We start from the raw sequence: 16443 nt of genomic DNA on the forward strand, positions 1-16443 counted from the left end.
AAACAGATATTTCATAAAAGAGCTACATCCATGGCAGCAAACTAACCTGTCACTAGAGTAATTCCAGTGCATTTAATGCAGATTAACTAGAACACATTTTTCAATGAGCTGTAGGTTCTTAGCTATTCATTCATTATACATCACATTTCATCTGTAAAAGAACTAAGTGCTACAATTGGAAACACTAAATGCTTTCATAAAGTAAGATATTTTTATATTTTTAAGCTCTAAAAATACTTTGAAGCTATTTAGTGCACATAGTATCATTTGTATTAAATATTCCAAACCTAAATAATAGAAATAATATTGTTAGCAGAAAATTTTCTTCCTATGAAGATTAAAAGCAGTTGTACTGGATAGAAAATTTCCGCATCATGTTAACGTGACTCTTAAAAGCACAAACTTTACAAAGAGTGTACATAGACATACATTTAGAAACGTATTTTGGGATATGTTATGATTTTCCATGAATATCATACTGAGGAGTTTGAAATATACTGTATCCAGCATTTCAGCAATGAGTATGACTTTAGAAATCAGGAAATATTTTATCAGGCATACTACATGAAAACATAAATTACAAAATAATTTATTATATGATTACAAATATATAAATACTGCTGGCAAATGACATAAAAATGAATCAAAATAGATTGTGAGGCATTGCTAAAATTAAAGATTTGTTGGTGAATCATTTTATAGTTAATTTTATGTAAAGAAGTGAAAGAAAATGCATATATATAGGTTTTGTATGTCTGAAGAAATTGCCTGAAGGGATCGATGTGTAAGTGAAGTTAATGGAAAGAAACGATGTGCATAAGTGAAAATTTTAGATTACTAAAAGAAATCCCAATTTTTAAAATTTTATAATATTTTAAAGAATCAGTTTAAAAATATTTTGATACTCTATTTTCTCTTTCCAACAAATATGACTTTTCCCCCCCCAATTTTACTGAATCTGTAATATACACTGAAACTACTGCATTGTACTGCAATGATTTCTTTGTGTCTTCCCTTATAATTTATCATTAATTCTGCTTTATCAGTTTTGTTTCAAAATGCAGGAACATTGCCTAAGTCACAACACAATTGCAAAACATAGAGAAGGTCCTAAGATTTTTAATGAAAAGTTCATCCAAGGGTGTTCCCACCATGGCTCAGTGAAATGAATTTGACTAGTATACAGGAGGACCCAGGTTCAATCCCTGGCCTTGCTCAGTGGGCAGCTGCATCTGGTGTTGCTGTGGCTGTGGCATAGGCAGGTGGCTACAGCTCCAATTCGACCCATAGCCTGGAAACCTCCATATGCTGTCGGTGCAGCCCTAAAAAGAGAAATAATTTTTTTAAAAAATTAAATTTTAAAACAAAGAAAATGTGACCCCAAACTCAACAGAACAGTGAACATAGCTTAGCACATTCGTTGAGTATTTTCATCATTGCAGATAGTAGAGATACGCCTGTCTTAGAGCACAGCACATATTTCTTTTGAATTATGTATTAAGAAAAATAGCTAGGAATGGGATTTTTAAAAAATTGATCATGTTTTGTAATGTAATCAACCTGATGTTTTATTCAACTGTCCATGCATTCATCCATCAAACAACGTTTTGTTCACCACACTTTATTCCCAAGCACTAGGTGTTTATGACACAATAAGAAAACACCCCATTGTTGAGGAGGACGTATATAAATCGAGAGTGAAATATAAACATGCAAGCAACAAGGAAAACCATAACCCAGTATAAACATGGGTAGTCTGGACATCTTCAAACATGATGTCCAGCCGAGGGAAAGTTACCTGGTTACCCCTTAGAAGGCAGAGACGGTGTTAAGAGAAATGGCTCTTAGGATGAACAGACGTCCCCGGGGAGGTGATGCGGGGAGGTTGGAAGCCATTCAAGTTGAAGAAAAAGGACCAAAGGCCAGAGAGAGTAGAGTGTGTTTGGGGAGGGGACTCTAAATAGCTCAGGAAGGTTGGATCAGTGCAGGTGTAGGATGGAAATATCCCACGGGACCAGCAAAGAGTCACGTGTGGGGAGACGCCAGAAAGTGTGCAAGAAAGGTTAGGGTGCATTCTGGGGGCTGGAGAAAGTGCTAAAAGATATAAAAGAATCCTTGGGCATCATCTGCTCTCTGCTTGGAAAAGAGACCATTTTGGTAGGTAAAGTGTGAAGTATATGGACATAAGAATGAATGTAGGAAGGCAAATAGATAACAAAATTAAGGAGGAAAAACGGCCAATGTCCAACCTAAAGTAGGGATACTAAGAGTGTAAGTGCAAAATTGAACAAATAAAATTTGAAGGTAAACTGTAGAATCAATAGAATTTTATTAGATGGGGCACAGTGAGAGGAAGAGGTCTAGGCTCATCCCCTGTTTCAGGCACGAGAGACTGGCTGGACTGTGGTGTCCTTCCACAGATGCAGCACATAGGAGGCGTGGTCCGAGGAAAGGATGAGTCTGGTGTGGAGGAAGCCACGTTTGAGGCATTTGCTGGATTTCCAACCAGAGACTCCAAACCATAGGTGAAACAGTGGATCTGGACTTTGGGAGAAAGATCGGTGTAGGAGTCAGTGTTGGAGAGGTGTTTTAAAATAAACAGTGGATACATAAGAGAATAAAATCGAGATCTCAGAGCGTGAGGTGGAGCAATTTTCCCGTATTGGGAAGAAGAAAGAAGCACAAACAGAGATCCTATAAAGCACTCTGTTTACAGGCAGTGCAGAAGAAGAACTTCCTGTGCATGAGTCTGCGGAATAAGCAGAGAAAACTGGGAGAGTGTAGAATGAAAGTATAAACAAACATTCCCATTTCCCTCAACAGGACTAATTCCCAGGAGAGATGGAGGCTGGAAACCACAGCAGTGTGACAGAGTTCATCCTTTTGGGGCTCACAGAGGACTCTGTGCTTGGTGTCATCTGCTTTGCGATATTTCTAGGCATCTATGTTGTCACCTTAGTAGGCAATATCAGCATAATTGCTTTGATAAGAAGCTGTGCCCATCTTCACACCCCCATGTACCTCTTTCTGGGCCATTTGGCTTTTGTGGACATTGGTTCTTCGACATCCGTCACACCTCTGATGCTTACAGGATTCCGTAGACATGGAGTGGCCATCACCACTGCTGGCTGTGAAGCCCAGTTCTGTTCTGTGGTCACGTTTGGGACAGCCGAGTGCTTCCTATTGGCCGCCATGGCCTATGACCGCTATGTGGCCATCAGCTTGCCCCTGCTCTACTCCACCCACATGTCCCCAAGAGTCTGTGTCCTCTTACTGGGGGCTTCCTATCTGGGTGGGTGTGTGAATGCTTGGACATTTACTAGTTGCTTGTTGAGTCTGTCTTTCTGTGGACCAAATCAGATAGACCACTTTTTCTGTGATTTCTCCCCTTTGGTGAAACTTTCCTGCTCAGACGTCTCTGTTCTTGAAATTGTCCCTTCCATCTCCTCTGGGTCCATCCTTGGGGTCACAGGTGTTGTCATAGGTCTCTCTTACATCCGCATCCTCATCACTGTCCTGAAGATGCCCTCCACTGAAGGAAGACACAAGGCCTTCTCCACCTGCACCTCCCACCTCACAGCCGTTACTCTCTACTATGGAAGTATCACCTTCATTTACGTGATGCCCAAGTCCAGCTACTCCACTGGCCAGAACAAGGTGGTGTCTGTGTTCTACACGGTGGTGATACCCATGCTGAACCCCCTCATCTACAGCCTGAGGAACAGAGATGTAAAGGAGGCCCTGAGGAAGACCACTCTCAGAATATCTCAGTAGGACTCTTTCTTAGCATTTTGGCTGATCTATAATTGTTTTTTAAATTTTATTTTATTGAAGTATAGTTGATGTACAATGTTGTTAATTTCTGCCATATGGCGAAGTGATTCAGTTATGCATATGCACATACATTCTTTTTCATATTCTTTTCCATTGTGGTTTGTCGCAGTTCCCTGTGCTGTGCAGCAGGACCTTGTTGTTTATCCATTTTATGTATAATAGTTGCATCTGCTAATCCCATACTCCCACTCCTCGCTCCACCCTCCTTGGCGACCACAAGTCTGTTCTTCATGTCTGTAAGTCTGTTTTTGTTTCATAGATAAGTTCATTTGTGTTGAGTTTTAGATTTGCAGGCACTTCTTAATATGATTTCCCACTTATGTTCTTGGCCATAATAACTACCATGCGTTTATTGCTGTGGTCAGAATCCTGGCTCTTTGCTCCATTGATTGCGTTGCCTTTCCTCCTGAAAGCCAAGATGAAGAAAATGGGACTTACCCTGTTTTCTGGAGAAGTGGTGACTTATCCAGAGTCACCCTTCTAATTTGGGGAGGGTCTAGATGCCCATCAGGCTCTGTCTACCCTCACACTCTTCCTCTTTCAATTTTTTACTATTCGAGTCAGGGTTACTTAGGGTAGGATTTCCTGACCTATGTAGTTCCTCAGCTCTTGACATTTTGGGCCAGGGACTGTCCTGTCAATTGTAGGATATTTGGCAGCATCCCTGGCCTCTGCCCATGGGATGCCGATAGCAAAACCCCCCTTCCTGAAATTCTGATAATCAAAAATGTTTCCAGGGAGTTCCCTTCATGGCTCAGTGGAAAGGAATGTGATCAGAATCCATAAGGCTTCCATCCCTGGCCTCGCCCAGTGGGTTAGGGATCTGGTGTGGCTATGACTGGTGTAGGCCGGCAGCTGTAGCTCTGACTGGACCCCTAGGCTGGAAACTTCCACATGCAGTGGGTGCGGCCCTAAAAGGCCAAAAAAAAGTTTCCAGACTTTACCAAATGCCCCTGACAGGAAAAACTGCCCCTAGTTGGGAACCATTGGATTAGAGTAAGGACATGAGGTAAGGGGTCCAACTGGGTTCTCTTCTGCCCTTGTCCACAGCGTTTCTTGTCTTATGTTTAAATCTTTCAGCCACTGTGAGTTTATTTTTGTGCATGGTGTGAGGGTGTGTTCCACTTTCATTGATTTACATGTGGCTGTCCATTTTTCCCAGCGCTACTTGCTAAAAAGACTCACCTTTTCAGATTTTTGAAATAAAAAAAGGGATAGACAGCTTTACGGGTGCAAAGTGTGAAACACACCATAATATACTAATAATTAGAGAAAAACATAGGGGGTGGTGTAACTATATACCTTTATACACAAGCCTAAGGATAACCCCTGCAATTAGAGGAAAAAACCCATTCAGGACTGAACAGAGGTCCTTGTTTGCTGGTAGGATCTCCCCTTGACTTCAGACTTGAGACAACCCAGAGAGTCTGTCTGTATACAGAAACCACTGACACAGGACAGATAGTAACTGGAAAGATGGCCAGTTCAGATTGTGGGGGCAAGTCTGAAGGGATCAGGGTTGGCTGGAGGCTGGAATACGGCTGCTCAAGTCCAGGAGCAGCAATCTAGAGAGAGAATGGTTAGTGCTTTCTTCTAAAACTGCTTGTTTCCAAACGAGTTCCTAAAATGCTTTACCCATACAGGGTCTAGTCACTTATTTAAAAAATTGAAACTGGGAGTTTCCATTGTGGCTCAGCAAGTTACAAACATGACTATCAGCCATGAGAATGTGGGTTCAACGCCTGGCCTCACTCAGTGCGCTAAGAATCCAGCCTGCTGTGAGCTGTGCTGTAGAAGACAGACGTGGCTGGGATCCCACACTGCTGTGGCTATGACCTAATCTGGCAGCTGTAGGTCGGATTCAAGCCCTAGCCTGGATTTTTTCATACACAACAAGTGGGGCCCTTTAAAAAACAATAAAAGGGAAAAAATTGAAATCAAATTCACAGTTACCAAAGGGGAGATGTGGAGCAGGAGGGAAAAATTAGTGGGTTGGGATTGACATATACAGGCACTACTATGTGTGAAATAAATGGGTAACAAGGAGCTGCTGTATAGCCCAGGGCAATCTCTTCAATAGGAATCAAGATGTGTATATGAAGAACCAATTACTTTGCTCTATACCTGAAAGTAACATAGTTTCTTCGTCAACTACACTCCAAATGTATTAAAATTTTATTCTACAGTCACTTGCAAATGAAAACCGTTTTTTCCCTAAAATATTTTTAGTTCTCTGTTTCATTTGTAGTATCTATATTATTTTAGAAGTTTATTGTTGTTGAAATACTGACACACAGGATTGCATAAGCTGTAGATGTTCAAAGTGTTGATTTGCCACATTTACGTATTGCAGGACGTTTTCTACTGCAGCACAGCTACAACGTTTATCAGATCACATAATTACAGTTTATTTTTTGTGGTGAAACAACTAAGCTCTAGACACAGCAACTTTGAAGTTTATACTCTGGTATTATAGATAACGAGTGTAGTTTTGTGCATTAGCTCTCCAGGACTTAGGCATATCTGCTAGTTCCAAATTTGTACCTTTACAGAACACCTCTTCAATTACCCCTACCTCTCATCCTTTGTTTTTTTTTAATGAGTGTGGCTTCTTTAGATTCCACAAATAAGTTCAAATGTACAGTCGTAGTCTTTCTCTGACTTATTTCACAGAGCATAAAGCCTTTGAGCTGTATTAATGTTGTCACAAATGGCAGGGTTACCTTCTTTCTTGAGGCTGAACAATATTCCATTATGACATATACATTTATCACAACTTCTTCATCCATTCATTTTCTGACTGATACCTTGGCCGTTTTTATATCTTGGCTACTATAATAATATCACACCGTTGCCATAATCATGGGAGTGCAGATATCTCTTCAGACTCCTGTTTTCACTTCCTTCAGATGGATACAACCAGAAGAGGAATTGATGGATCATATAGTAATTCTACTAGTGATATTTTTTATGGCCACACCCACAGCATATGGAAGTTACTGGGCCAGGGGTTGCATCCGTGCTGTACCTGCGACCTGAGCTGCAACTGCAGCAATGCCAGATCCTTTAACCCAACATGACAGGCCAGGGATCCAACCTGCGTTGGTCCCTGGAGTCGTCCCACAGCCAAGACTAAGAGCCAAGTCTGGCCTCAATTCCTGGATCACGACATCCTAAGCTGTAGTCAAGTAGCTGTTGCTTTAAACACCAAGGATTAGAGCAGTGTGTGTGCAGTAGAGAACACCACCTCCCAGTGTGACACCTGGGAGTGAGAGTTTGCTGTAGCAGAGGCCCAGATCCTGTGGCACTGGCTTTGAAAGAGAAGCAGAAGGAAACTCGGTGGGGGTGGTGGGGGATTTCAGTGACGTCTGGAAGGCTCTTAGAGAGATGGTGTGGCCTTGAAGGATAGTGAGGAGAGTATCTCAGGGACTAAAGGCAAGAAGACACTTGCTAAGTCCTGGTAGGAAGTTGGTCGGTATTATCACCTGTGATAACATGAAAATATAAAGTGTACCTCGAACGTTCTTGCATTTGGCTGGGATGCTTTCCAAGAGGAGTATAACAGCTTCCATCCAGTGCCTCATAGCTGCTTGTGCTAAAGCATGAGAAGAGATACATGCACCGTAGAAGGATTTGTTTGATTTTTGAGACATGGTTAGAAAAAGCATAAGGAAAGCAGGTCTTGCTGGGTTTGAAAATAGGGCTATTTCTCCTCCTTGATGCTTTCCAGGAAAAGAGACTCAAGGGAAGAAATGGCTCCAGATGAAAGATACAATTGGTGTTGGACCTGTAGTTTTCAAGACCTCAGAGGCTGAAGATTCCACTGACCCTGTCAGTTATTCAGGAGTGACTCTTAATGGAACGTTTCATAACCCTTCCTTTCTAAAGTTTATGGCCTAGCAATTTCTCACAACAGTCTCGCAAAACTCCACAGAAAGAATTATCTGGAGGGGATTTACCAGACTGGATTTTGTCTAATTGAATAGAATATATTTTGATACACAGAAAGCCCACCAACTTTTAAAAACACTCTTCTTCAGAGACACTTCACATACCATGCAATTATCCCATTCAAAGTGTACAATTCAGGAGTTTACAGAGTGGCCACAGACATATGCAGCCATCACCACTTCAGTGTTAGAACATTGTCGTCACCTCCTAAAGACATCCTACATCCTTTAGCATCAGCCCACATGCCCCATTTTCTTGACTCTGACCTGGACGTAGTGATTCATTTTACCAAGAGAAGACAGTGGAAATGATTTCGTGGCTCTCCTAAGGCTGGGTCATAGGAGACACAGCAGCTTCCTTTTCAGTCTCTTGGGACACTTGCTGTCAGAGTCCTGAGCCACCTGCTCTGCTGGTAAGAGCATAGGAAAGACTCTAAGTCTCCAGGGAGGGGGGGTGTCTTTAGGTCATCCCTTCCAAGATGCCAGGCATCAGACCGAAGCCACCTTGGGCTCCCCAGACATGCCCACCTGCCACCTGACTGTTACTAAGTGACTCTTGTTAATGTATCTGGAGCAGAAGTTATGCTGAGCCAAACCCAACCAGAATTCCTGACTCACAAAATAATGTAATAGGAAATAATGGCTTTGTTTAGAGCCAGCAATGGACAACTGGAATATGACTTTTCCTCAGCTAATAAATGATTTTCCATTCACTGAATAACAAGACAAAAATTTCCAACATCGCCTCAGTTCATTATTTTATCTTTTAACTCCCGTATTTATCCATCAGTCATTCCTTTTTGGTGGCTTTACCTAAATTTTATTTTGAGTAGGAGAATTTCCCTTGAAGTCCACTGCAACTGCCCTAGTCCAGGGCACTGTCATCTCAGATCCTGTCTCTTAACCTGGTTCTGCTGCTCCTACACTTCCCTTTCATAGTTGGTTTTCATAGACAAACAGAGTGATCTTTTAAAACATACTCCTAGTAGCTTAGGACTTTAAAAACCATTTAATGGCTTCCCATTCCCTTTAGGATAAAATTCAAAGACTTTCCTATGGCTGATGGAGCTCCCTATGATCCAACTCTTTCAATGTACTTCTCTTCCTGGTTTCCCATGGCCTCTTTATTTCTTGAGATTATCAGCATCTTTGCACTAACTCTTTTCTGTCTACCTGCTTCTCCCCCACTCTCCACCTCAATGGCCCTTTCTCACCTTTCAACTTTCCACTCAACTCTCACCTGCAGGTAGACTTTTTGTCTCATTCTCTCAGGAAACTGCACCTACTCCATCAGAGTTATATTTTGTAAGTCCTATCAAACCAATTGACTTGTCTCATCCACACCACTCTTTCTGTTCTGTACTTATAATGGTTATTTATGCTCTAGTGTTTCCCCCACTAAAATCTAAACTGCATGAGAATTCTATTTGTCAATGCCTTCTATATTTACTCAGCTCCTAGAATACAATAAATGCTCAACAACTACTTGTAAAATGAATAGATAAATAACTATTCCACATCTATCTGTAAAACAGCTTTAAGACCTTGATCAAATTTTCCTGTTCGGCTTTGAGGTCACAATGGCAGCAACTATCAATATTTCAGGCTGCTGCCCCATTTCTCCCAGAATTTCTCATAAGCATGACAATGGTTACATTTAAATCTTAGCAGATCTAGAAATTATTTTTGTCACACTAATTCCCAATCAATAAAGCTCCAATGATACCTGAATTAAAAGAAAGAAGACCTGTGAACACTCTGAACTCTGACTATGAATCTAAATTCCAGCAAGAATATAGTCATTGTAATCAGGCATTTGGAGTCATGTACCTAAAGCCTCTAGAAGTCACATCCTAGAGGACATGGGAGTCAGGATACACCTGGAATTTTAACAGGAGAGTTAGAAATGCTGTTTGTCACAAATCCAATATCAGATTAACACCCAGAAATGCCTCAAAGCAAGAGGAAATACTGCTTCTTTAGTGCAGTTATAACATTGCCTGAAAGGGTGAAGTCATGTCTTTCTGAGGCCACTCCTGCTTTTAGAACCTGACAAGGTCAAATGGGAGCCTGCAACCCTGAGTAGCCTCATCCTGGAGGACCCGTTCATATGATATGGTGATGGACTGGGTAATTACTAATGACCGACTAGAGTTCTGGCCATGTGCCAGTATCTCCATGCTTTTACGATCATTTTGCTGTGAGGCGTCATGACCACAAAACAAGTGGTGAACTGTGACTTAATAGAAAAAACTTTTGGTCTCAGCCCCAGTTCCTGACACAGAGCTCCTAAAACTTTTGTGATTTCATGAGTGATACAGGCGCTAGAAACATGTTTTCCTAATATTTGGTCTTTGACCTCGAAGCCTGACACAGGACTCCTGATAAGAGTGTATTGTAGTCTAATGAGTGACCCTGGGTGGCATCTCGAATAGCTTCTAGGTAGGGGCTGGTCACCAAAAAGACCAAACCACAACCCTCAGTTAGGCACTTTCTGCATACCCGTATTTTGTGGGCAGGAGGGAGGGACTGGAGATTGAATTAATATTGACTGCATAGCCTCCACAGAAATCCTGAACTATGGGGTGGTGAACTTCCAGGTTGGGTAACAGGTCTACGTGCCAGGAGGGTGGTGCCCTCCAACTTTATGGTGATAGAAGCCCCTGCCTGGGAACCCTCCCAGACCTGGTGCTGTGCATCTCTGCATCTGGCTGCTAATTTGCATCCTTTATAGAATCTTTTGGGATGAACTGGTAAATGTAAGTGAATGTTTCCATGAGTTCTGTGAGCCATTCCCACAAATTATCAAGCCTGGGAGAGGGTCGTGGGAAGCCCAGGCTTTCCAACCAAGTTGGACAGCGGTGTGGGTACCTGTGTGGACGCATTAGTTGCAATTGTGTCTGAAGGGAGGGCGGTCTGTTGGAACTGAGCCCTTAAACCTGTGAAGTATGACAGGACATTTAGTTAGTGTCACAACCGGGTTAAAAAATAGAGGGTCATGTTGATACCTGGATATTTAGTTCTCCGTGTGGTTGGTATGGCGGGCAAAACACCCACATTTGGTGTCAGAAGTATTACTATTAGCGAAAAAGTATTCCTTAACCAATACTTAATCATTTCGTTTAATTCTTTCTTGTTTCCTTTTAGTCATCTTGTTTTCCACTTAAAGTTTCAATGATATTATATGCTAGGTTTTTACTCAGCAGGATATAAGAAATATTTTTCATTTCGTTACTTCTTAAATTTATGCCTTCCCATCTCCACTGCTGTTACCCCGTTACCCTCACCCAAGGCCTTTTATGATCTGTTTTCCATATGGATGCTTTACCCAGTTATTTCACTATTTTCTCTGGGCTGGGAGTTCCTTTATTCCAGAAAACCTCTCCTCCCCTTTCCATTGCCATGGCGATGATGTAAACGAGATTATTGCCCAGGAAATACATACAGGACAGTCTTTGACGACATTTCTGGGGTTTTCTCTATGTCTCTAGTATCCTTACAAAATGAGATCATGGAACTAGGACTGGTGTTAACACACTAACTGCAATGATTACAATAAAGAGATAGACTTTTTAATTCCTCCACATAAGGACGTCTAGCTTATGCCCAATGAGCCTGTTGTCAACATGTGCTTACATATGGTTAGACCTCCAGTCAGATCACATCATTGAGGGGTCTGCCCCTGACTTCCGAGAGATGGGGACCAGGCTGGGTTTCCCCTCTCTTCCTTGCTGTGGAGGCTTCACAGTCTAGACCTACTTGGTGGTAGAGTTTGTTGAAAAGACTGACACAGAGGATCAGCTTAGACTCGAGGACCCTGCCCCGCTCCTCCAGAGCAGTAACAGTCCTGAAGTCAGTGCACTGACTGTGGCCTTAGAGAGCAGATCAAGTGTGTGGACTCTCTCGAGAAACACGGTTGACTATCTCTGCACACCTTCAGGAAAACTATTGTCTGTCTCTAGGACTCGGTATTATCTGTGCAAATAGAGGTAAGTTAATATCACCAGCGTCAGGAGATTGCTGTGACCATTCAACAGAGGAGTCTGGAACACAGACTTTCTGGATTCAAGCGCTGGTCCCACAGCATCCTAGCTGCATGACTTGGGATAGTCTATTTAATGTCTCTGTGCAATAGATGATTCATTTTTAAAGCAGTAATAATATTACACCTTCATTGGTTTTTGTGAAGATAAACCAGTTAATGTATATAATGTGCTTAGACTAGGGCTTGGCATGTATTAATTGCAAGGTATTGCTTGCTAAATATTAAAGAATCCTTGGTACCTAACATTGTGCTAATACATAACAGTGATAATTAAACCTCTCATTGTGACTGATTTCAAAATGACTCCCATTTGGTGTACAAACGTACAAAAATAGAGTTAGAAGGAATATAATTTAAATTTAAGAAATCACTTAGCATTTATTTGATAAATCCTAAATGTGATATTGATAAACATAAATTTCTTAAGTCATCTGAATTGTCAAGAATGGATTCTAAGAATATATTCTGACAGCTGCTTTTCTTAAATCCTTCTCTACCTCCTATGGTAAAAGTTAACAAATTCCTTGATTTCCTAAGGACAAAATTCACCTTTGTGAACTTTCTGCTTCCCCTACATCTTAAGAAAAAAAGAATGTCATCTGTTTTGCCTGCAGCATTGGTTGTACAAAAAGGAGTAAGTGATTCTTTAATTGTAAAGTCTGGACAGGGAGGGCAATTTCTGAAATATATCATTCATGCTTTCGTGCTTCTCGGAGTGCAGGGATTCTCACAACTGGAAATGGTGCTTGCAGGGACCTGACGCTATAACTGGCAAGGAATGAGATACAGTGGTCCCAATTCTGATCCTGAGGCTTCCCAGGCGGGATGGCTCCTCTGCCAGGGCTGTCCCTGGGGAGACACTAAAGACCTGTGAGGATGACGTTCCCCAGAGAGAAGTGCCTGGTGCCCATGCGGGCATGTGAGGTTTCCAGTTACGAAGCTCCTTGGGGTTGTTTTGTATACAGCTTAGTCATTCGTTTTGGTTTTCAGTGATTATGTATATTTTCAAATTGCCTTTGTTGTAATGTTATAGTCTGTGTCTATTGATTCCCATAAGTAAATCTTAATTCCAATGTCTGTTCTTTCCACGATATCTTTGGTTCCTTGATTTTTTTTGGGGGGGAGGGGGGCTGGTCATTGTTTTTCCCTGGGTGCTGGATATTGCGTTTTAGGGTTGGGAAGGAATAACTGTGGCTTGAGTAGGTTGCTGGCTCAGTCAGTTCACCTGAGGCACAACCTGTCCCTGACCATCTTACAGCCAAGTTCAAGGCGCGAGACTCTCTAGCTCGCCAGGGCTGCACTTCTGGGCAAGACTTCATCACGGAGGGTTTCCATTATCCTGAGTATATACGTGAGGTGCATTGGTCAGAATTCTCACCTGAATGCGTCCTATGCTTTGATGTATGTTCCTCCCACAAAGTCACTAAATCCAGGGCTGGGGGGTAACACTTCCTACTGGCCTCATGACTAAAGCCTTAGTGTTGGTTCCCTGGTTTCTCCCAGTTCTGCTGAACCAATTCCTTGTTATCCTGTAGCCTCTACAGTGACATTAAAATGTCTTGAACATCCTAACCTATGTTTTGCTTGTGCTCACCTTGGGATGGATTCAAATGACCACACCTGGCATAATTGAAACAGAAGCCCCAAAGATAAATTGTATGCCTGTGAGGGAAGATTAGACTTGCAGAAATGTACACAGGTGACACCATATCCAACAGGCAGTGTCCTCACCTCCTGAATCCTTGCTCAGATGTTATCTTCCCAGTGGGACCTGCAGTGGCACTGCCTGCCCTGGATGTTAAGCTCCATGACTCTATCTGCTGTTTTCTTCTTCATTCCTGGCATCCCCTTTGAATAGTCTGAACCACTAACTTGTTAGTTTTATTATCTCTTTTATGCTATAAGATAATTATACAAAGAGAGGTAGATTAGATTCTTCCCACTTATATTTCCACTGGCCTATGAACATATCTTCAGTATAAAAATAACTCAGCATAATCTTTGAATATATGAAAGAACAAACGAGTGAGTGAGATGATTAAGGCCTCATGAGTCTCTCAGAAAAAAGATGGAATTGTGCCTGAAATAGGAAAGAGGGGACAGGAAGCTCAATAAGTGCAGTTGTCGTCAGCACATGAGGTTGATTCAGGCTCTCCAGGGGCAGTCACAAATTCAGGGGAGGCCCAACCCAATGCCTTCATGAGCAGGATGCAGACCTGACCATGAACACGTTTCATTTGTCTCAGACCCCGAGGAGTTGAGGGACCCTACCTACTCCCACAGAGGAGTCATCTTTGGACCTGCCAGAATTCACAGGTTGGTCAGGGACATCTCCTCCTGTCTTTCTCTGGGGACCCTTTGTGCTGCCTGGAGCCAGAGACTGAGAACATGGGAGAAGTCATGGGTCCATAAAGTCCCTCCTCAAAAGATAACCTTCCTGCAAGATCCTCTCCAGAAACGTCTGATCCCACGTGTCATCTCCTCTTGGAATGTACTCACTCAAAACCTTTGTTATCACACTTATAACCAGAAAACTGCTCTTCCAAATGGACACAGTCATAAAGATTTAGTGGTATCATAATCCTAATATATGTCACAGTACAAATATGGAAAAATATATAAATGAAATTTTAAAGTGATTTTCAGTGGGTGAAGTATGTTTTCATGAGAGCCAGTTTGTTTATCTTAAGTATAATTTTATTTTATTAAGGGAAAAATGAGGCACTATCAATCTCTGGTTTTCAATTAGATATCTGAAAATCCACTCCCTGCACTTACTAAAAAATTGTGTCTTGACTAATGACATACCATGGATATTGTTAAAACACACTCACTCAGTTTCTCCTTATCATATACTTCAAAATAACAGGTTGCACTAAGAAAATAATTTTCTGCCAAGCTGTCTCTTCAGAGCCCCCTTAATCTCCTTGTTCCGGAGGCTGTAGATGAGGGGGTTCAGCATGGGGATCACCACCATGTAGAACACAGACACCACCTTGTTCTGGTCAGTGGAGTAGCTGGACGTGGGCATCATGTAAATGAACATGATGGTCCCATAGAACAGAGTGACCGCGGTGAGGTGGGAGGTGCAGGTGGAGAAGGCCTTGTGTCTTCCTTCAGTGGAGGGCATCTTCAGGACGGTGATGAGGATGTAGATGTAGGAAGTGGCTATGACAACCACTGTGACCACAAAGATGGAACCAGATGTAAATGAGGGGACAAATGCAGGAATAGTAACATCAGAGCAGGAGAGTTCCAGCAAGGGGGCAAAATCACAGAAGAAATGATTGACCCAATTTGGTCCACAGAAGAGTACAGAATAGAAGGAAATCGTAAAAGAGAAAGCATTGAAAATACCACCGATGTAAGACACTATGAGTAGCTGAACACAGACTTGTGTGGACATCTTCGTGGAATAGAGCAGTGGGTTGCAGATGGCCACAAAGCGGTCATATGCCATGGCAGCCAGAAGGAAGCACTCCGTCGACCCAAAGAAAGCACCTGAACCCAGCTGGGTGGCACATCCAGGATAGGAGATGGTATTTCTTTCCACCAGGAAGTTTACAAGCATATTGGGTGTGACAGAAGATGAGCAGCCCATGTCAGCAAAGGCCAAGTGGCTCAGGAAAAAATACATTGGATGATGGAGCTGAGGAGAGAATCTGATAAGAATGATTGTGCTGAGATTGCCACATATGGTCACCAGGTAGATACACAGGATGATCACGAAGAGGATGGTTTGCAGGGTTGGGTCATTTGTTAAGCCCAATAAAATGAACTCTGTCACTGCAGTGTGATTTCTGTGCCCCAGAGAATTCATGAGATAACATAGCTGCTACCAAAATGAATCTGTGATAGAAAAATTCATCAAATAAATTATAAATTTTATAATTCTTTGTGCATAATTCTTGTGTAGGAAGTTGTAAAAATATTCAAGAATCAATTCATATTTACATGCAATTATGAGCCTAACTCTTTTTAAAACTTTTTTAGCATAAATGCCTGAAAACTTTCTGAAAGTAATTTCTTTTACCTTTTGTATTATAGTGTTTCCAAAAAGGCACTTACTGTGGATTTAAAGTCAAGGAACTAATAATATAAGACAGATGAGAATAGCAAAAATGACCAGTGGTTATTATAACAAAGTAAAAGAAATGTCTCGGGTTTTCTAAAACAGTCTTGAGTTATAACTAACGATTATTACATGCTTACTAAATTACAAGCATAGGGATAAAATTTTTACATGCTTATAATTTAGTCTGTATTTATAGTGTAGGAATGGTTGGTAGATATATGTATTTAATGTGTATTTTTATAGTCTATGTATTTTTTCATAAAAAATGTCAATTACGTTTATTATTTAAGCGAGTAAACTGATTCAAAGGTGGTTATGTAAGTTGCAAAATTTTATGTAGCAATTGGTAGAGTCCAAATAAGAAGCTCAGGAATTTCTGACTTTCCATTCCTTTAGTAACCCTGCAATAAATAATACTGACCATGAAGTCCAGTACTCCTTGCAGTGAATGGATAATGGATTATCCTTAAGCTTTTTGGCAGTTATGTATAAAATAAATATCTAGTTACTTACGTATTTCACAATATCTATACCTTAAA

The 16443-nt window shown here is 41.5% G+C and overlaps 3 protein-coding genes across 6 annotated transcripts in view; 2 read left to right on the plus strand and 1 right to left on the minus strand.

The window, feature by feature from the left end:
* Positions 1–6031, plus strand: part of LOC110255358 (olfactory receptor 5P1-like) — a 216506-nt gene extending 210475 nt beyond the window's left edge. Inside the window, exon 4 of one of the 2 annotated variants that reach the window (XM_084974962.1) lies at positions 2824–5665. In XM_084974962.1, coding sequence (XP_084831088.1) covers positions 2842–3774 — 933 coding nt within the window. In that variant the 5' untranslated portion in view covers positions 2824–2841 and the 3' untranslated portion in view covers positions 3775–5665. Of the gene's footprint in view, positions 1–2823 lie in introns of both variants that reach the window. The other variant, XM_084974963.1, reaches the window with a different exon arrangement.
* The window catches only part of OVCH2 (ovochymase 2), a 500449-nt gene that overhangs the window by 207123 nt on the left and 276883 nt on the right, over positions 1–16443 (plus strand). The gene's annotated exons all lie outside the window — the stretch shown is intronic.
* LOC110258511 (olfactory receptor 5P6-like) lies at positions 12269–15658 on the minus strand. 3 transcript variants are annotated; one of them, XM_084978175.1, is made up of 2 exons: positions 14725–15649; positions 12269–12309 (listed from the first exon to the last, which is right to left on the minus strand). In XM_084978175.1, the coding sequence occupies exons 1-2, from the start codon at positions 15647–15649 to the stop codon at positions 12269–12271; spliced, it is 966 nt and encodes a 321-aa protein (XP_084834301.1). The 3 variants fall into 3 exon arrangements, with proteins under 3 accessions (XP_084834301.1, XP_084834302.1, XP_020937419.2); XM_084978176.1 differs by having other exon boundaries at positions 12282–12317; positions 14744–15481; XM_021081760.2 differs by lacking the exon at positions 12269–12309 and having other exon boundaries at positions 14705–15658.

This window comes from Sus scrofa, chromosome 9 (assembly GCF_054392235.1).
Source record: "Sus scrofa isolate SSC_HxYL_T2T_F1_AM1 chromosome 9, Sscrofa_HxYL_maternal_Yorkshire_Landrace_v2.0, whole genome shotgun sequence".
Taxonomy (NCBI): Eukaryota; Metazoa; Chordata; class Mammalia; order Artiodactyla; family Suidae; genus Sus; species Sus scrofa.

Excerpts from the sequence above, each read along its gene's own strand:
- LOC110258511 (XM_084978175.1), bottom strand. The coding sequence starts at position 15,649 with ATGAATTCTCTGGGGCACAGAAATCACACTGCAGTGACAGAGTTCATT. Across the intron at positions 12,310-14,724 it reads GGCTCTGAAGAGACAGCTTG|AAAAGCAGCTGTCAGAATAT; the intron begins GCAGAAAATTAT and ends GAAGGATTTAAG.